Source organism: Panthera pardus, unplaced genomic scaffold (genome assembly GCF_024362965.1).
Source record: "Panthera pardus isolate Hobbes unplaced genomic scaffold, ASM2436296v1 HiC_scaffold_18, whole genome shotgun sequence".
Taxonomy (NCBI): Eukaryota; Metazoa; Chordata; class Mammalia; order Carnivora; family Felidae; genus Panthera; species Panthera pardus.
Genome location: NW_026526743.1, coordinates 12,002,606 through 12,023,398, shown reverse-complemented (window position 1 = coordinate 12,023,398; position 20,793 = coordinate 12,002,606). Strand labels below are relative to the sequence as shown.

At 45.0% G+C, this 20,793-nt stretch overlaps 1 protein-coding gene and 1 long non-coding RNA gene across 2 annotated transcripts; both read left to right on the top strand.

The window, feature by feature from the left end:
- Positions 1-5,791: 5,791 nt before the first annotated feature.
- Positions 5,792-9,781, top strand: LOC128772503 (uncharacterized). The gene is made up of 2 exons (XR_002077027.2): positions 5,792-5,890; positions 9,496-9,781. It is a non-coding gene; the product is annotated as an uncharacterized LOC128772503 (long non-coding RNA).
- Positions 5,884-7,701, top strand: LOC109260414 (zinc finger protein 256). The gene is given in 7 exon segments (XM_019438586.2): positions 5,884-6,119; positions 6,121-6,167; positions 6,170-6,562; positions 6,565-7,095; positions 7,098-7,180; positions 7,182-7,470; positions 7,473-7,701. Coding segments are annotated over 7 exon segments (1,425 nt in total). The 5' UTR covers positions 5,884-6,075; the 3' UTR covers positions 7,511-7,701.
- Positions 9,782-20,793: the final 11,012 nt, after the last annotated feature.

Sequence of the window (20,793 nt, the reverse complement as noted above, 5' to 3'; positions counted from 1 at the left end):
TGATTCAGGATGAAAGCATCCAAAATGTGGTGGCTGCTCTGTGGAACCCAGTGAACGAATGTTGGTCACATTTAGGAGGGGTGATCTTCAAGCTGTGATGTAAAGCTCTAAAGGGAGCTGAAGGGATGGGTGGAGGCAGAGGCCTGGGTCTCTGGCCTGGATACCTACCTGGCTGGTGTTACCAAGCTTTGCAAACACAGATGAGGGAGGCAAGTGGTTATCAGTGGGGGTAGAGGGATGGGAAAGTGGGGAGGGGCCGGCCCCAGCGACAGTGTTGTCTGGCAGGTGGCCAAGGCTTCCAAGAGAAGTGTGGACATGAGCTGGATAGAGAGGCCGAGAATGAGGCAAGGTCTCAGGTCAGAGCAGGTGCCTATTCACCACTCTCTACACACCAGGATTTTGTAGGAACTTTTATGGGGCTTATGGTATTTCATTCATCTTGAACAAGAGGGTCAGGAGCACATGTGGTCATCGGTAAGAGTCACTAGAACCGGAGTGGGCCACCAATGGGCTGAGCTTTGAATGAGGAGTAGGCAGTGACTATTGAGAGGACAACAGGGGCAGCCCAGAAGTGGAAGAGGGCCACGGGTATCTGAGAGCCATCCGTGGTTCTGTGTGGTTGAGTCTGAGGCAAGGATGGAACCAGGAAGGGAGATCTTTGTAGACTTCGGTGCTATGACCACTAAGGAAGCCATAGGATGTCTGAGATGATACTGGATCCTGTTTGGATAGGTCAAGCATAGTCTGGATGCCATCTGCCAAGTTTAGCATAGGCCTAAAATTAAGATCTATTATGGATACCCTTAAAATATGGTGAAAATGGGATGGCTAATATGGCCTGAGTGCAAGTTCCCATCCCCACCCTGCTCCTGTGGGTCAGCTCTCCAAACCAAACACCCCTTTTTTATCAAGAAGACTAGAGCAGTTCCAGTGTATCTCTCTGCAGCAGGTCTCAGTTTCCTACCAATCCATGGACTTACGTGACAAGCCAGTCACCTCTTCCCATGGGAACTAAGGTACACTACTTCTTGATACTACAAAGCTTACATCTCAGAGCCCCTGGTGACTCTGTTCTTCATTCTTTTCTGGAGTACCACCTCCGTGTGGCCCTGTGTGGTGTAGCATTGTCTCACTCCTATGCTGTGCGTATGTGTGCTTAATAAATTGCTGTTGCTCTCATCTGGCCCGTGTCAGATTTCATGTTTGGCCATCTCCGTAACTGTAGGGTGGGAAATCCACCCTCACCAGTGGGATGAAGAGATGCTGAATAAAACACAAATAATGTGTGGAGAGTTCAGGGACATGCCTGGCCACATGGAGTGGGCCAATGAGGTGTTGGTGGCCGTGGGCATGTGGCCGTGGGTTCCAGAGATGTAGGGGATGTGCCCTATAAAGAATGATGTGTCCTTGGAGAGAGAGCATACCTGATGGTCCCAGGACCTGGTGTTGAGACCTTGGCCATAACAGGATAATACGAGCAGCTGGATCCCTGTATGCCAGGCCTACAACTTAGATACACATTTGTCCACCTGCCTCTTGTTGCTAATGTCTGGACTCCATGATTAATGGGCCCATGAAGACACAGTGGTACCAGTGGTGCCAGGGCATAGTTTCTCCTCTGAGTTGGGGAGCTTGGAAGGAGGGTGGGCATGCTGTAGATGTGTAGGGGAAGGGATTGTTTCTCCTTAGAAGTGGACTGTCTGTGGTTCATTTGTCACCATCGCAGCAGGGCACTGTGATCTTCAAGGACTTGACTGTGTACTTTTCCTGGGAGGAATGGGGTCTCCTTGATGAGGCTCAGATGTGCCTGTACCACAATGTGATGCTGGAGAACTTGGCACTTAAGACCTCCCTGGGTAAGGCTCTTAAACCTACCCCTGTGCCCTAAGATACTTTTTGCCCTTCCTCTTTCCCAAGGGACAGCTGTATTCTCACGCCAGGAGCCTGGGCATTGCTTCCTTCCTCAGTTTCCTGGGTAGGTGCTGTGGTTGGTTGGGCAAAGGGTATGTGCACTGCCCTCTTCTGTCCTTTAGCAGCCCTAGCACCTGCTTCCCTGCAGACTCCCAGGGAAGGATGCAGGGTCAGGAGGGTCAGGATGCAGTCATCCTAATGAATCCTACGTTGCTTACTTTCTCACAGGCCAGGTGATTTTGTGCAGATCCAAGGCACATGTGTGCCTAGGTGTCCTTCCTTCCTCTAGCCGACATTTCTTCATGCTTGCCGGTGCCAGGTGTTGTTATTACTGACAGTCACTACTCGTGGATCAGAATCTATTCTTTCAAGACCCTCCTCTGAAGCTCTCTTTGTTAGTTTTCTTTCCTGCGGTATATCACGTGCTGAGTTGTTCTGGGCCCATCTTTGGTGCCCTTCTGTCTTTCCCTGAATCCTTGTATCACCCAGGTCCTGTGTAGTTGCTTATTTTGGGGGTGAGGTGGAGAGCTCCTGTGGTTCACAGGATGGAAATGAATTGTCTTCATGCTGCTGTAAAAAACCAACATGGCTGGGTCGTTAAACATACATTTATTCCTCACACTTCTGGAGGCTGGGAAGTCCAGATCAAGGCACCAGCATGGTCTAGTTCTGCTGAGGTCCTTGTTCCTGGCTAATAGCTGCTGCCTTCTCTTTGTGTCCTAACATAGTAAAAGGCATTAGGGAGCTCTCTGGGGTCTCATTTATAAGGGCACTAATTTCATTCGCGAGGGCTCTACCTTCATCCCCTCACGGAGTCCCCGCCTCCTAATAGCATCACATTGAGGGTTAGAATTTCAGCATGCACTTTGGGGGGACACAGACTTTCAGTCCATAGCATTCCACCCCTGGCTCCTAAAATTCATGTCTTTCTCACATGCAAAATGCATTCATCCCATTCCAGCAGCCCCCAAATCTTAACTAGTTCTAGCATCAACTTTGAATTCTAAAGTCTTATCTAAATATCATCTGTATCAGGTGTGGGTGAAACTTGAGGTATGATTTGTCCTGCAACAAATTTCTTTCCAGCTGTGAACCTACATAACCAAACAAGTTACGTGCTTGTGAACTATGGTGGTGGAACAGAGGTAGAGTAGATATTCCTGTTCCAAAAGGAAGAAATGAGAAAGAGAAGTGATAGATGGCAAATAAGTTCAAAACACACAGGCAAATTTCATTAAACCTTAAGCCTGAAGAATACTTTATGGTTCCATGGTGTGCCATCCGGGTCCACGGAGCAGCAGTCCCACCTCCAAGGCTCTCGTAGGCAGCAGTCCTGCCTCTGGTGCTCTCCTGGATTGGGATTTCATGACTGTAGCTCTTCTCAAACTGGAACTATAAGCTGGTGACTCTATCGCTTTGGGTCCTGGCCCTACTATTCTGAATATTGGCCCCCTCTCTCTGTCGAGCACACTACAGCTCTCTGCCAGAGCCCCTTCCTGAAGCCCCGGTAGGCACATCTGGCCCGCCTGAACCAGGGAAGTGGACCCTCTCCCCCCCCCACCCCCAATGAAATCACTCTACCCCACTGGCCCATACTCTGGTCTGTTGGTGGGAATGGCAGCCCTGAGGGTCTGATGACCCTGAGGTGCTGGGCAGGAGGGTGTCATTCTTCCCTTGTCTTGAGGAATAGCACCTGGCTTCTATGGAGGTGGCTGATAACGTCTGGTTCATATGCATTCTGATACCCTTATCAGTCACTTGCCCACGTCCTTAGTGTTTTCTTAAGAAAACTGCTTTTTCATTTTTTTCAATGTGGATAGGCTGAGAATTTTCCACATCTTTAAGTTCTGGTTCCTTAAAAAAAATTTTTTTTTAATGTTTATTTACTTTTGAGAGAGAGAGACAGAGTATGAGTCGGTAAGGGGCAGAGAGAGAGGGAGACACAGAATCTGAAGCAGGCTCCAGGCTCTGAGCTGCCATCACAGAGCCCAACGTGTGGCTGGAACTCATGAACCGTGAGATCGTGACCTGAACCGAAGTCAGACGCTTTACCAACTGAGCCACCCAGGCTCCCCAAGTTCTGGTTCCTTTTTGCTTAACCGTCCCATCTTCAAATCAGTTCTAATTACATTTTACTATAAACATTCAAGAAGAACCAAGCAACTCCTTCAATACTTTGCTTAGAAATTTTCCCAGCTAAATATCCAGTTTAATTGCTTTTACATTTTACTTCTACAAAATACTAGAACATGGGGGCGCCTGGGTGGCTCAGTCGGTTAAGCGGCCGACTTCAGCTCAGGTCACGATCTCGCGGTCCGTGAGTTCGAGCCCCGCGTCGGGCTCTGGGCTGATGGCTCAGAGCCTGGAGCCTGCTTCTGATTCTGTGTCTCCCTCTCTCTCTGCCCCTCCCCGTTCATGCTCTGTCTCTCTCTGTCTCAAAAATAAATAAAACGTTAAAAAAAACTTTTTTTTAAAAAAACTAAAAAAAACCAAAATACTAGAACATGAACAAAATTCATCCTTTTATATCCATTGTCCAATAACATGTTCCTTATTTCCTCCACCATTCTGGTGAAGTCCGTCCGTATTTCTACCAACATTCTGTTCATGATCACTTAAGTATCATCTAAGATGATGGAAACTTTCTGTACAACTCTCCTCTTCCTAAAGTGTCATGAGAATTGCTGTTAGCACTCCCTTCGTGACAGTATTGGCCTTTGCTGGTACACTCCACAAAGCTCTTCCAGCCTACCCACCACCTCCCAGTGTCAAAGCTGCTAACACTTTCTTAGGTATTTGTTGCAGCAGGCCCCCGCTTCTCGTACCAATTTCTGTTTTGGCCCACTTCAACTGCTATAACAAACTAACATAGGCTGGGTGTTTAGAACAGAAATATGTATTTCACAAGTCTGATGTCTGGGCAGCCCTCAGTGGAGGTACTGGCAGATTCAGTGGTAAGGGCCTCTTCCTGGTTCATAAATGGCCATCTTGTACCCATGTCCTCACATGGCAGAAAGAGCATGAGAGGGCTCTCTAGAGTCACTTCTACAAAGGCACTAATCCCGTTCATGAGGACTTCACCCTCATGATCTAATCACCTGCCACAGGCCACACACACCTCCTAATACCATCACCTTGAGGGTTAAGATTTCACCGTGAGCATTTTGCAGACACACAAACATTGAGTCCATAGCATGAATCCAGCCCCAGCAAGATGAGCTCAATGGGAACCTGGCCCTGGGGGAGGCACAGTGTCAGGGCTGTGTTCAAATCATATCAGAAACGTCTTGTTTGATATTGTGGTGTAATGACAGTGGTGACTAAACCTTATTAGTGCCTTTCCCATTCTTGACACTGCCAACTGTCATGTCTGCTGTTTATTGCTTCTACTCTTACTTCCAGAGCAGGGTTATTCCCCCACATTGGTGGACTCCATCTCACTTGTTATTGCTCTGCCTGGAGCGCTCTAACACTGGCGTCTACATGTTGGGTCATGGTGTGTGCACATAGACAGTCATCACATACCAGCTGCTCTGTTGCATTCACATTTTCCTGCCTGAACACATTCTTCTACCTAACACACCCACGGCAGCAGAAGACAAGATATGCTGAATGTTGTTTGTAGAGGGACAAGTAGTAGACCATGCTGCATGCTGCTCCTTCCTGTATTGCACCCCATGGTTGTGTCTTTTACCTTGTGTGGCCTCCCCCATCCCATGATCTTTAGAGGCCCAGTTCTGATAAGCTGCCCATCCACAATCTGTACCCAGATCTCTGGTCCTCAGAATAGTCCCACTGATTCATTCCTGGGTTGGTCAGATAACTTTTCTACAGGTTTCCCCTTCTCACCAGAGTCAACATGCACTTCATCAATGTTTCTTTCCTTCAGGTTGTCGGTGTGGAGTGGAGGATAAGGCCATATGTTTTGAGCAGTGCATTTCTGCGAGAGTATTGTCACAGGACGGGACTTCCAAAGCAGGTATGTCTCCCCAGAAGATTTGTGGACCCATCTTGAGAGACATTTTGCATTTGATCGAGCACCAGGACACTCATCATAAGCAGAAATTGTACATATGTGGGGCATTTGGAAAATAATTTCATGACACTGCAAACCTTCATCAGCACCATTAGCAGCACATTGGAGAGAAACACTTCAGAAGCAATATGGGCGGAGCCTTGCTTTTAGAGAACTGCAAATTCGATGTCAGTGAAGCCCTTTACCTGCAAAGAAATTAGGAAGGACTTCTTGGCCAGCTCAACTTTCTCTGGCAACAGGTCACTCACACTGGGGAGAAGTCAAACAGTGTAACTGAGTGTGTGGTGGCCTTCCACAATGTAAACTGTCATTGTAACCAGGGAGACTGCATGAGAACTTTTAGCCCCAAACACACGTTTATTCAGCACCAACAAGTCCTCACGAGGGAAAGATGTTATAGCTGCAGTGAATGTGGGAAATCCTTTAGCAAAAGCTGTAGCCTCCATGACCATTTGAAAGTTCACACTAGAGAAAAGCCTTAGAAGTGTGGGGAGTGTGGGAAATCCTTTAGGCAAAGCTCTGGCCTCATTCAACACCAGAGAGTTCACACTAGGCTAAGACCTCATGAATGTGATGAATGCAGAAAGTTATTTAGCAAGAAGTACAATTTCATTATGATCAGAGAGTTCACACTGGTAAAAAGCCATATGATTGTGGTGAATGTGGGAAATTCTTTAGCTGCAAATCTGACCTCATTACTCACCAGAGAATTCATACTGGAACAAGGCCTTATGAGAGCAGTGAAGGTGGGAAAGCCTTTAGCCACAGCTCCAGTCTCATTAAATACCAGAGAATTCACACTGGAGAAAGGCCTTATGAGGGAGGGGAATGTGGGAAATCCTTTAGCCAGAGTTCTCACCTTATTAAACACCAGAGAGTTCATGCTGGAGAAAGATCTTATGAGTGCAGTGAATGTGGGAAATTCTTTATCTCTAGTTACCGATTCTTTCAACATCAGAGAATTCACACTTGTTTGAGACCTCACAAATGTGATGAATGTGGAAAATTATTTACCAACTTGTCCAACTTCATTCAGCACCAGAGAGTTCACACTGGAGACAGGCCATTTGAGTGTAGTGAATGTGGGAAATTCTTTAGCTACAAATCCTACCTCATTACACACTGGAGAATTCACACTGGAGTGAGGCCTTTGATTCTGGGGAATGTGGGAAATCACTTAGCCATGGCTCTATGCTCCTTCTACACTGGAGAGTTCACATGAGGGAAAGGCCTTAATGAGTGCAGTGAATGTGGGAAATCCTTTAGCCACAGCTCTAGCCTCATTAGACACCAGAGAAATCACACTGGAGAAAGGTCTTGTGAATGTAATGAGTGTCAGAAATCCTTTAGCAACAGCTCTAGCCTCATTAAGCACCAAAGAGTTCATACTGGGGAAAGGCCTTATGTATGCAGTACATGTGGGAAATCCTTTAGCCAGAGTTCTAACCTCATTAATCATCAGAGAGTTCACACTAGAGAAAGACCTTATGGATGTAGTGAACATGGAAAATCATTTACCTTCAACTGTCTCTCCTAAAACACCAGAATATCCACAAGGAATAAAGCCCTTTACATAATACAGGTAAGTCTGTTATAGACTGCATTGTGTCCCCTCAAAATTCGTATGTTCAAGTCCTAATCCCTAATGTAAGTATTTCAGATGTGACTTTTTTATTGAGATAATTAAGGATAAATGAGATCATAAAGATGGGGTCCTAATCCAATGTGACTGGCGTCCTTTTAAGAAGAGGAGATACTAGGGGCGCCTGGGTGGCGCAGTCGGTTAGGCGTCCGACTTCAGCCAGGTCACGATCTTGCGGTCCGTGAGTTCGAGCCCCGCGTCGGGCTCTGGGCTGATGGCTCGGAGCCCGGAGCCTGTTTCCGATTCTGTGTCTCCCTCTCTCTCTGCCCCTCCCCCGTTCATGCTCTGTCTCTCTCTGTCCCAAAAATAAATAAAAAAAAAAAAAAAAAAAAAAAAAAGAAGAGGAGATACTAGAAGGTGTGGCCCTTGTGTACTTTTGTGTGCTCTTTCTCTCTCTCCATTAGCAAAAGACAGACCATCTAATAAAGATGGTTGTCTGTAAGTCAGGAAGAGTGGCCTCATCACAAATCAATCCTGATGGCACCTTGGTCTTGGAGTTCTAACCTCTAAAGCGTGAGAAAATAAATTTCTGCTGTTTAAGCCAACTAGCCTGGTATTTTGTTAGGGCAGACTGAGAGGGGACAAAGATACAAATTTCTTTGTACCACAGCATATTCTGTTTTCACTGGACTTGACAGGTAGCCATGAATAATGCCAAGAACATATAAAAACATAGTAAAATAATTAGGAAGTCACAAATTTTAAGAATTACTTTGCTCTTTTAACAGGTTTATTGAAGTACAGTCAGTTCTTGTTATTCTTGACAGTTATGTTCTAGAAAGTTACTGGGAGCACTGAATTAGTGAATACAGAGCCGTTGTTCCTGGGGAAATAAGGTTCCTAAGGGCCTCTGGTCACATTTTCATCAGTCAGTCAATACATAACATTGTTTTACGTGTGTTTCTGTTTAACATATTTTTAAAAAATTTATTTTATACAGAGACAGTGGGAGTGCGGGAGGAGCAGAGAGAGAGGGAAAGAGAATCCCAAGCAGTCTCTGCACTGCCAGTGCATAACCCAGTGCAGGGCTCAAACTCACAAAACTGTGAGATCTTGACTTGAGCCAAAACCAAGAGTCAGACGCTCAACTGACTGAGCCACCCAGGCCCCCCCTACATGTGTTTCTGTTTAAATGCAACTCATTTACTGTATATTGTTGATTGAATAACATTGAATTCATGGCCAACAGCACTGTAACTCATGCCTAACCAATATTTACCTAACATGTATTTTCTTTAAGGCACATTCCTTGTGCTTAAGAATATCAGACAGCACTTAGGTACTAGGCTTGGAGGCCATTTGGAACCACAAAATCATAAAAACTGCAAGTATGTCAATAAGGAGATCATGAGAAGAACACTTGTTTTCAGTGTGAATGAGAAGGCATCCTGTGGCCTTGTAGATCTCATGCACATCAGGTGACTCAAATTTTTTGTAGCTCTGCATGTGTCTGGGTAAGTATAAAAGTGTGAGTATTGATTTTATAGCTTCAAATTTTAGCAAGTAGGCAAATTTATAAATAACAAAATCCATGAAAAATGAGTATTGACTATATAGTTGTCTTGTAATAAATTGTTGTATATTTAAAGCATACGATTTGTGTTTTGGTATTCTTAAACTTTTGAGACTAAAAGTTCCTTCTTGCCCTTCATAATCCATCCTTAATTTATAAAGTTACTGAATCAAGGACATATTTTACCTTTTATAATGGATATTTTCAAATATATACATAAAGGAAAGGACTGTGTTATGAAGTTCCATAAACTTTTCCCCAGTTTTCCATCATTTATCATTTCATCATTCTTGTTTCTGCTATTATGATGCACATTGCTATGCTGTTTTACTTCTAATCTTGACATCTTATCTGTCTTTATAATTTTTTTTAAATGTTTTTATTTATTTTGAGACAGAGTACATGCAAGCATGGGATGGACAGAGAGAGAGGCGGTGAGAAAATCCCAAGCAGGCTCTGCGCAGGCTTAGTGCAGAGCCTGATGTGGGGCTTGAACTCACAAATCGAAAGATCATGACCTGAGCTGAAATCAAGAGTCAGAGGCTTAACCAACTGAGCCACCCAGGCACCCTGACATCTCTCTTAATGCATAATCTGCAGAACACATTTTCAAGTTTAAAGGCCTCAACAACTTGTTCAAAAAATATTTAAAGTACAATAAAATTTTTTCAATGCCCAATTTTTTCTATTATCTAAAATATGTGCTCCTTTTTTTTAATGGTTATTTATTTTGAGAGAGAGAGAGAGAGAGAGAGAGAGAGTGAGCGAGCATAAGTGGGGTAGGGGCAGAGAGAGGGAGAGAGAATCCCAAGCAGGCTGTGCAGAGCCCGATGTGGGACTCAATCTCATGAACTGTGAGATCATGACCAGAACCGAAATCAAGAGTCAGATGCTTAACCAACTGAGCTACCCAGGTACTCCTGTGCTTGCTTTTTAAGGCAGGTTGGTTGCAATCGGGTTCCAAAATGTATCTATGACTTAAGTAGTTCTGTCTCATAATTCTCTTTTAACTTATAGCTAATGTTTTTTTTTAACCTTTTTTTATTCTTATTTATTCTTGAAGTTCCTGAATCATTTGTCCATTAGCATTTGTCACATTCTGGATTTGTCTTTTTTGCATATCTGATGCAGTTTAATTTGGTTACCCTTTCCCTAAATTTCTCATAAACTAGATATCAATGAGATGGATCAGAGAGCTGTAGTCCCAGATGAGTGTGTTGGTGATATTCCTGGAAGCTCATACGGTGTTTGCGAGGACATGTCCTCTCTGCCTGGAAACCCAAACATTTCAGATACCATATGCCCCAGTATATGACAAATATGCACCTGTTACACTGCAGCATAGTCTAGAGAAATATACATCCCAGCAGCTCTCTGTGACAGGTGTGTGGTACTGACAAACCTGTGGAGGCCCCACTTCCAGCCTGAGGACAGGTGTGGGATGCTGATGCTCCTCAAGACAGCCTGGACCCACACACACATATACCACCCTGTCCACAAAACAAGTTTGACAAGCATGAGACGGAACCTGCATTTGTAAAAGGCCATAGGCCCGTGGTGAAAAGGAAGGTGCTGACACACAACAGCAGGTGTGGCCATAGGAAAACACACATACTGGGGCGCCTGGGTGGCTCAGTCAGTTAAGTGTCCGACTTCGGCTCAGGTCACGATCTCGCGGTCCGTGAGTTCGAGCCCCGTGTTGGGCTCTGTGCTGACTGGTCAGAGCCTGGAGCCTGCTTCCGATTCTGTGTCTCCCTCTGTCTCTGACCCTCCCCCGTTCATGCTCTGTCTCTCTCTGTCTCAAAAATAAATAAACGTTAAAAAAAATTTAAAAAAAAAAGAAAACACACATACTACATAGAGACGTGTGAGATGGGCATGCGACAGGGTTATGCCAAAGCTGGTGTTTGAGACACACGTGCAGTCATGCAGTGTCCGTGGATCGGGTGTGACAAGGCAGACACAGCCTGGCTTGGAGACAACCACCTTCTCCATCATCCCTGCAAGTTTGTTGATTGTGGAAATGAGAACAAACACACACTGGTGCAACCATTTTCACGAACAAAATGATGAACTTATCCTTCCTTCCCAATATTACCTCCTGCCCCTTGACAATTTCTCTCTTGCTGTCTTCCATGGTTTTCCTTTCCCGACAACTGTTTACTTCAGTATAGATTAGTTTGCCTTTTCTAGAATTTTATATCAATTGAATCTTTATTTTTTGGTGTGTGGTCTGTTTCCTACTGCATAATTATTTTGAGATTCATCCTTGTGCATATGGTGTATAAGTAGCTTTGGGATTTTTTGCTTGGTTGTGTGTGTGTGTGTTTCCCTAAATATTCTATTGTACGTATAGAACACAATCTATTTATATATTCATCTGCTAATTGACATGTGGTTGTTTCTGGTGTTTTGGCTGTTAGAGAAAATGTTGCCACAGACATTTATATTTTATATTAAGTCTTTATGTGGGAATTTGTTTCATTTCCTTGAAGTTAAGACCTAAGAGTATAATCACTCATACAGATGATAGGTGAGTGTATCTATTGTTAAGGAACTGTCAGACTGTTTTTAAAGTGGTTAGACAATTTTACAGTCTCACCAGCACCAGTATTGTTTGAGAATTTTAGCTTATCCAGATCCTCACCAACAATTGGCTTAATCAGTCCTTTTAATTTTCGTCATTCTCCAAAGTGTTTCTTGAATCTTCTTGAAAGAAAAAAAAAGGAAGCGCAGTACCTGGTAACTTCCTTTAACTTTAAAAGACAACTTTTTGTCAACTAGAAATAGAGCTGATAAAACAGGGGACATGGAAGATGGTCAGCATTGAGGGGATCCTAGAGTAGGAAGGGACTCCAGAATGTCCTGGTTGTGGTGAGCAGTCCTGCCACTCAGGCCACATGACCTAACAGACCCCTTGGAACTGAAGGCATTGGTGGTGGGAAGATGTCCAGTGCTTGGTTTCGGGCAGTCCCTAGCCAGAGAATCACCATGCATGCTCCTGCCTCTCTGGAGGATGTCCATGCCACCTGAAGTCCAGATTTCTACATCATTTTGAAACAATTCCTGTTGTGTCACTGTCCTCACATAAGAACAGAATGGTTAAATATGAGGCATCAAATCACGCACCCAGAACAGCCTTGCTATATTCCATTATTATGGAAACGTATACGTTTATACACGTATAATGTACACCCCCTGGTTATAACCAAGATTTAGCTGGATCAGATCCAGAGAACACAAGTGGTCTGTGCAAGTAGGTGGTTGAGGAGCCCCCCACGGTAGTTGACAGTTCTGGCCAATGGCGATTCTTGGTGTTCTGCACAGCCAGATGGAGGGGAAGAAAGCCTGAACTTTGCTTCTGCATTTGTCATTACCACCGCCTGGATGATGTTCCTTCACCCTAAATTCATATGTTGAAGCCCTGTTCCTCAGTGTGATGGGATTTGAAGGTGGGGCCTTTGGGAAATAGAGTTGAAATGAGGTTGAGAGTATATGAAGCCCTCATGATGGGATTAATGTTGTTATAAGAGACCTCACAGAACTTACTCTCTGCTCTCTTCTTTCTTGTCTTCTCTCTCCCTTCTTCCCTCCTTCCCTTATTTTAACTAGGCCATACATGTACATTGCTTAGCATATTTGCTTCTCTGAATCACCTGGTGTATAACAGACTGAGAGCACTCTTTTTAATTCGTGTATTTCTCCAGAAATATTTTCTCTCCTATTCAAATGTGCTGGGAAATCTCCTTATACTCATTTGCTCATTTTCTTTTCTTTAAAAAACTTTTTTTTAAACAATTTATTTATTATTGAGAGACAGAGAGACCCAGAGTGTGAGCAGGAGAGGGGCAGAGAGATAGGGAGACACAGAATCCGAAGCAGGCTCCAGGCTCTGAGCTGTCAGCACAGAGCCCGACGCGGGGCTCGAACTCAAAAACTGCGAGATCATGACCTGAGCCAAAGTCAGTCACCCAACCAACTGAGCCACCCAGGTGCCTCATTTGCTCATTTTCTATGTAACTTAACTCCTGAATTCATTCTCCTCAAACCATCTTTAACTGAATCTGATTTATGATCATGAAATACGAATTGACCAATGCCATTAGGATGTTCCATACACCTGATTTTCTTTTCCATGGTTAAATTTTTGGTTTATTAAGACTTACTATTTTCTTCCCCTCCAAATTTAATGTGTTTTACTTTTAAAATTTTTAATTATTTATTTAATGTAATGTAAACAACCAAGAACTGTTTCAAAAAACTTCTCGTTTTAATGAATCTCATGAGAATAGTAATAATGATTTTTCTAGTTGGATTTAGAATTACACAATTTTAATTATTTGATCTTATATTTGCATTTTTTTCTCTTGGGATGAAAACTTTGGTTCTCAATAACATTCATACTTGAAATTAGCAATGCCATGGGTGCCTGGATGGCTCAGTCAGTTAAGCATCAAACTTCAGCTTAGGTCATGATCTTACAGGTCATGGATTAGGACCCCGCATTGGGCTCTGTGCTGACAGCTCAGAGCCTGGAAGCTGTTTCAGATTCTGTGCCTTTCTCTCTGTCCCTCCCCCACTTGCATTCTGTGTCTCTTTCTCTTTCAAAAATAAATAAACATTTTGTTTTAAAAAATGTCAATGCCATTAATTTACTAATAATATAATGGAAAACAGTTTGAATATTTTCAGGTATTTTTCTTTAAGATATAATCGACTAATGATGTAGAGTCTGTAGTTTATCTTTTTAAATCTAATAAACAAATCTCTCTTGATGTGAAAATGTCACTAATTTTCCAAGTATTCAGAATATTTTTAAAAAGATTGCTTTTGTTTTAATGTTTTTGATTACTGTTTTATAATTAGGTAAAATGTTTACATTTGTTGAAATGTCAAAATAATAACATAAAATTCAGGTAATTGTTGCTTCCTGATGATTGATGTCTCCTCCCTATATGAAGATATGTCAACAACTTTTTACTTATTTCCTGCCTTGTTTATAAAAAATAGATACATGTTTATTATTATTATTTTAAAATATTTATTTATTTTTGGGAGAGTGCAAGTGGGGGAGGGGCTGGAAGAGGGGGACCAAGGATCCCAAGCAGGCTCTTCACTGACAAGCTGACAGCAGCTAACCCGATATGAGGCCTGAACTCACAAACCACAAGATCATGACCTGAGCTGAAGTTGGAAGCTCAACCAACTGAGCCACCCAGGTGGCCCCAAAAGTAGATACATGTTTAAATTCCTCTGCATTTTAAGTTTACTTATTTGTGTGTGTGTGTGTGTGTGTGTGTGTGTGTGTGTGTGTGTGTGTGTGAGAGAGAGAGAGAGAGAGAGAGAGAGAGAGAAGGGCAGAGAGAGAGGGGGAGAGAGAGGATCCCAAGCAGGCTCCACACTGTCAGTGCAGAGCCCGATGTGGGGCTCAAACTCATGAAATGCGAGATCATTCACAACTTGAGCCAAAATCAAGAGTCTGATGCTCAACCGACTGAGCCACCCAGGCGCCCACAAAATCCCTCTGCATTTTAAAAATAGACTTTCTTTTTTGGAGCAGTTTAGGTTCACAGCAAAATTAAGCAGAAAGTACTGAGATTTTTCCCTATATCTCTTCACCTACACATGCATAGTCTCCTCCATTATCAATATCTACCATCAGAATGGTACATTGTTACAAGTAGCAAACGTACATCACACTCATCACCCGATCCTCAGCTTCAGTTTATTTTTTGATGATTCTGGCTGCTGTAAATGTCCTCTTTGGTTCTCCCTACATGCTGGTATTGTTCAACGTTCTCAAGAATGAAAAAGATTCGCATTTTGGAGAATGAAACATTAAGAACGACCATTTTATTCATGTGCTCAGCTTAACTCTTATCTGTTCTCAGACATCGCTGCAACTTCTCTGAGGTATTACCTTTTTTCACCATCTATGATATTACACCCATGCTTTTTAAAGTAGGCTTCACACTCAGTGCAGAGCCCAACACAGGGCTTGAACTCATGACCCTGAGATCAAGACCTGAGCTGATATCAAGAGTTGGACACTCAACCTACTGAGCCACCCAGGTGCCCTTTTGCCACCACTTTTGAATAACTACATAGATACTGTTATTAGCTGTTTGTAAGTTGCATTTTACAACTTTTTTTCTGAGATAATATCAATTCCCATGGATATCAGCCTCTGCAACCACAAAAGAAATGATGGTAATTTCCTAGCAAAGAGATGAAATCATGGATTTAAGATATTCCCAATATCTCAGTTTTCAGAACAACCTTTGCGTTTGTGCTCTGCCTTTGAACACTGCAGTCACTGATCTGTATCAAACAGCATGAGATTGGTATCGGATTCCTAAAGGAATATATGTCAGAATATAAAATGAGAGAGGGGCACCTGGCTGGGTCAGTAGTGCATGAGAGTCTTGATGTTGAGGTCCTGTCTTTGAGCCCCATGTTGGGGGAGTAGAGTTTATTTAAAAAGAATATAAAGAGAGAGAGATTCAACAGATATGTGTTGCTCAATAAATTGTATATGATTAAAGGCAGGAGAAATGTTTTCTGTGGGAACTATGAAGGTCCATTTTTATACTCCTGCTTCAGCATGGCCCAACATGCCCCTTCCCCCATCTTCCTTGCCATGTCATTATGAGGATTATTTTTTCTCTTATTGCTGACCAAATATACACAAAGATGACTGAAAAAAAAAATGATTTTAAAGCTTCAGAGTGATGCAATTGAGCTACAGTGGGTACTGTTCATTGGTATTAAAAACCAAAATTCAACTGAGTAAATTTTAAAGATCTTACTGCCTTTACTTGGCAATTCATGAATTGGGCAGCATCCAATCTAGCAGATAGGAAGTAGCTCTGAGATCTGTACCAATGAATGTATAGACAGAAGGGAGCAGGAACAGACAAATCATACAAGGCATTTTTGCTGATTGGTTAAGGCAGAGTTACATTCCTTAAATGGAGCAAAGAAAAGTCTTGGAGCCCAGTCAGGTGACATGTGGGTCAGGCAAGTACTAATTGGTTGACCTAAGCATTCCTTCTCTAGGAAAGCTGAACAAAGAAATTCAATTATATTTTGGTGTGCTGACATGGGGCTTACCATGTGTGACCATATTTTGAGTGTGGTTAGATTACTTTAGATTCAGCTTCCAGTGAATGTATTTTGTGTTTGAATGACTCTATGGGATAATATAAGCATTTGGATTTGTGCCTTTTTTTTTTTTTTTTTTAAATTTTAGAGCGCTAGCAGGAGACAGGGGTAGAGGACGAGACAGAATCGTAAGTAGGCTCCATGCTCAGCGCGGAGCCCCCCCTCCCTCCCCACCGCAGGGCTGGATCCCATGACCCTGGGATTATGACCTCATCTGAAATCAAGAGTCAGATCGGATGCTCAACCAACTGAGCCACCCCAGGGCGCCCCTGGATTTGTGAACTTGTAAAGCATCTAGAAATATTTTTAGTCACTAGGAACATGCTGAGCTTCTAGAATCCAAGATCCTGTCTCCAAACACTTGGTTGATTAGCTGCAGACAGTACTCCCTGGAAATCTCACCTAGCCCTTTTAGTAAGGTGCGAAGCCTCTCTGCTCTCGGACCGGTAGTCACCCTCTCCAAGTGCCTGAGGATTTCCTCCTTTCCACCAGAATTCAGTTAGGAACCAACCCAGCCCCTGCCTGTGGATCCAGGGCACTAGAACACCCTGAAAGCTCAGCGCAGAGCTGCAGTGTAGGTAACTAACGAAGTCCCAGAAAAATAGGCGTTTCCTGTGAGGCGCGAGGACTTCCGCGTTCTCCGCTTGGCGGTCGTTTGGCTCCTCTGGGAATGGGCCTTCCTGCTGAGGGCCCTCAGAGCCGGCCGGGGACCGAGGTGACGGGACCCAGAAGGGACGGGAGGAGGAAGCGCTGTCTCCGCCGAGCAGACAGGGATCCGTGGCTCAGCGACGCCGCCGCCCGGGACGGGACCGCCCGCCCGGGTGTCCGCCCCGCCCACAGAGTCCGATGGCGGCGGCCGCGCGCAGGGACCCGGCTGAGGTAAACGCGCGACCCCCGCACCCTCCCCGCCCCGCCCCGCCGACCCTCCAGGCGAGCAGCGCCCGGCACCTGCTCGCGTCCCTGCGGCCCAGGTCCCTGTGGCCCAGGTCCCTGCGGCCCAGGTCCCTGCGGCCCAGGTCCGGTGTCCCGGCTGGGCAGGCGCTCGCGGGTGGGGACCCCGTATCTGAGCGCCGGCGTGACGGGGTGCGGGAGTGGGCTGCTGGGGCGGGGCCGGCTGGTGCAGGGCTGCAGGGGGCGTTCAAGGGGGTCCAATCGGGGATGTGGGGTTCGCCTTCTGCCCTCGAGGGTCACAGGGGCACTGGCGGGTTGTCCCTTCATGTGAGGACTCTAGACGCCAAGGAGAATTCTGGCCAAAGGAGGGATACAATCTCCGTTTGGGATTTAAAAATTTCCCAAAGGTTGGGGTGCCTGGGTGGCTCAGTCGATTAAGTGCCCGACTTTGGCTCAGGTCATGATCTCGCGGTGAGTTCCAGTCCCGCGTCTGGCTCCGTGCTGACAGCTCGTAGCCTGGAACCTGCTTTGGATTCTGTGTCTCCGCCCCCTCCCCCTCCCCCGCCCTTCTGCCCCTACCCCACTCCTGCTGAGTCTCGTTCTGTCTCTCAAAAGTAAATGTTAAAAAAAAATTTTTTTTTAACTCCCCCAAGGAGTTCAAAGGAAGAGCAGATTGGAGGAGGGTGTGGAGTTCCTTGAGGTCACTCATGTGGAAATGTTGGGGTGGGTTCAGAGCCAATGTTCAGGAAAATTCCTGAGAAGGCTTTGGTGCAAATAGATGGTTTTACTAAAGTACAGCGACAGGACCTGTGGGCAGGAAGAGCTGCACTTGGGTTGTGGTGGGTGACTGATTATATACTTTCAAGTTGGGAGGGGGTCAGGGATAGCGGAAGTCTGTAAGGAATTTGGAAGCCAGGTTTCCAGGACCATTTATTGCTGCCTCATAAAACCGTAGTCGTGAGGGGCGCCTGGGTGGCTCAGTCGTTTAAGAGTAGAACTTCAGCTCAGGTCATGATCTCATGGCTCTTGCGTTCTAGCTCCGTTTTGGGCTTTGCACTGACAGCTCAGAGCCTGCTTCAGATTCTGTCTCCCTCTCTCTCTCCCTAGCTCTCTCTCTCAGAAAGAAGTAAACTTGAAAAACAAACAAACAAACACCTTAGTCATTAGGCCCTTCACGGATATATCAGAGGACCTCATGCTTGGAAAATGATTGCTAACATGTATCTTGGGAAGGTACAGACAAAGGAAGTTTCCAAAGGAATTTTTTATGTTAAAGGAGACTTACAGGATCATGGACGTTCAGGATGATGTTAAGCTAAGATTGCTTTTTACCTCTAGTAAAGTATTAACATCAAGGCAGTTGAGTTTGTAGAGGAAGGTTTCACTGCCTCTCTCAGGGACTTGTCAGTGGGCTCTGAGTTGTAAGGAAATTTAATTTTTTTCTTTTGCCTTTGTTCCCCATATCAGTCACTGCTGGTGAGAGGCAACATTGAGCATTGAGTGAGAAGTGAGACAGCCTAAAATCAGCTGGCTCTGGGGTTAGGGAAGGGAACAGAGAGACAGGAACTCCTCGAACCCTGCCATGGACCCATTTCTCAAAGTCTTGCCTCTTCACACATGTTCCCATGACTGAAGCAGCTCTTACGGAATTCACAGAGATCAGTGGAGGCTGTCCCAGGCCCTCGATATTGGTAGCTTCCCACCCCGGTATTTTCTGGGACTCTTAATGCTATTCCTCCAGTCCTCGAGTCTGGGGACACTGGAGAAGCCCCCAGCCCAGGGTTCTAAGTCCATTGCAGGCTGTACATAGTGGTATTCCCATGACTGGGGACCAATGTAAACCAGTGTAGAAAGTTAACCTAGGAGCTCTACCAGGATGTGTATATGCTTAGAGGTAAAACTGATCAGAATGAGGAAGTGATATGAAGATGTTATAACAGACTCCATCTGGGTGCAGAGCAGAGAACAGTCTGTGGACTTGAGAGAGGAGGAAGGAAGATCAGGGTTAAGGCTACTACCATTGTCCAGGTGCAAGTTAATGACAGAGTTGTGACTTAGGAGTTGTGGTTGGAATCTGGCTGCCTATTTTTTTTTTTTTTTACTGTTTATTTTTTTTTTAATTTTTTTTTCAACGTTTTTTATTTATTTTTGGGACAGAGAGAGACAGAACATGAACGGGGGAGGGGCAGAGAGAGAGGGAGACACAGAATCAGAAACAGGCTCCAGGCTCCGAGCCATCAGCCCAGAGCCTGACGCGGGGCTCGAACTCACGGACCACGAGATCGTGACCTGGCTGAAGTCGGACGCTTAACCGACTGTGCCACCCAGGCGCCCCTACTGTTTATTTATTTTTAAGAGACAGAGTGTAAGCAGGGGAGGGGCATGGGGGGGGGGGGACACAGGATCTGAAGCAGGCTCTGAGCTGACAGTAGAGAGCCTGACGTGGGGTTCTATCTCACAAATTGTGAGACCATGACCTGAGCCAAAGTCAGACACTCAATTGACTGAGCCACCCAGGCATCCCTCTGGCTCCCTATTTAAAATAAAAAAAAAAAGTTTTTAAAATGCTTATTTATTTTTCAGGGGGAGGGTAGAGAGAGGGGGAGACACAGAATCCAAAGCAGACCCCAGGCTCTGAGCTGTCAGGACAGAGCCCAATACGGGACTCGAACACACAAACCGCAAGATCATGACATGAGCCAAAGTTGGACACTCAACCGACTGAACCACCCAGGCACCCCACTGGTTGCCTACTTTAAAGGGCAAGTAGATTTTCTAATGTGGAGGGCAAGGGAATGAAACAGAGTAATCAATGATGACCCCAGGGTACACAAGGGTCTTAACAGCAGTTGGGATGAAAGTTGTATCATTTGAGACGAGCTACTTGGTAACTGGTTTAATATTTACCGGGGGTATAAGGAGGTCTGTGTTGACCTTGTTAAGAGTCTAAGCTATATCAGAGACCATGAAATGGAGCCCTAAAATGGGCAGATGGACACACAGGTTGAGAAATCTGGGGAGGAATTCAGATTGGATACATCTAAAATGTACGAGATACTGTGAAGACCAAGGTGAGTGTGCTATGGTCACATTTAAGAAAGGCAACTTCGGGTTATGGTGGCAACGCTATTAGGAGGTGAAGAAGGGAAGGGTGGGGGCCCAAGGACTGAGTCTTTTGCTTGCGTACCGGGGTGATGGTGTTGGGTTTCATATCCACAGATAAGGGAGACAAGTGACCATGAAGGCATCAGACAGGATAGTCTGGCAGATGGTCAAGGCTTCCAAGGGAAGAGTGGACATGAGATGGATGCGGAGGCAAGGGGTAACTGAGGCAAATAACACTCAGGCTGGAATGGGTGCTTATTCTCCACTTTACGGACTCACCAAGATTTTGTTTTGATTTTGATGGAACCTGGGATGTTTTCCTTCAGCCTGGTGTATGGTGAGGGGCAAATCTGGTCATCTGTGAGAATCACTAGGCCTGAGGTGGGTAGTCAGTGGGGCTGGCTCGGAATGAGGACTGGATGGACAGAGGAAAGTTGTAATTGCTGAGGGCACAGCAAGTGCGGCAAAAGCAGTGTAGGACCTTGAGTGTCTGAGACCCACACGTGGTTCTGAGTGGCTAAATCTGAGGCA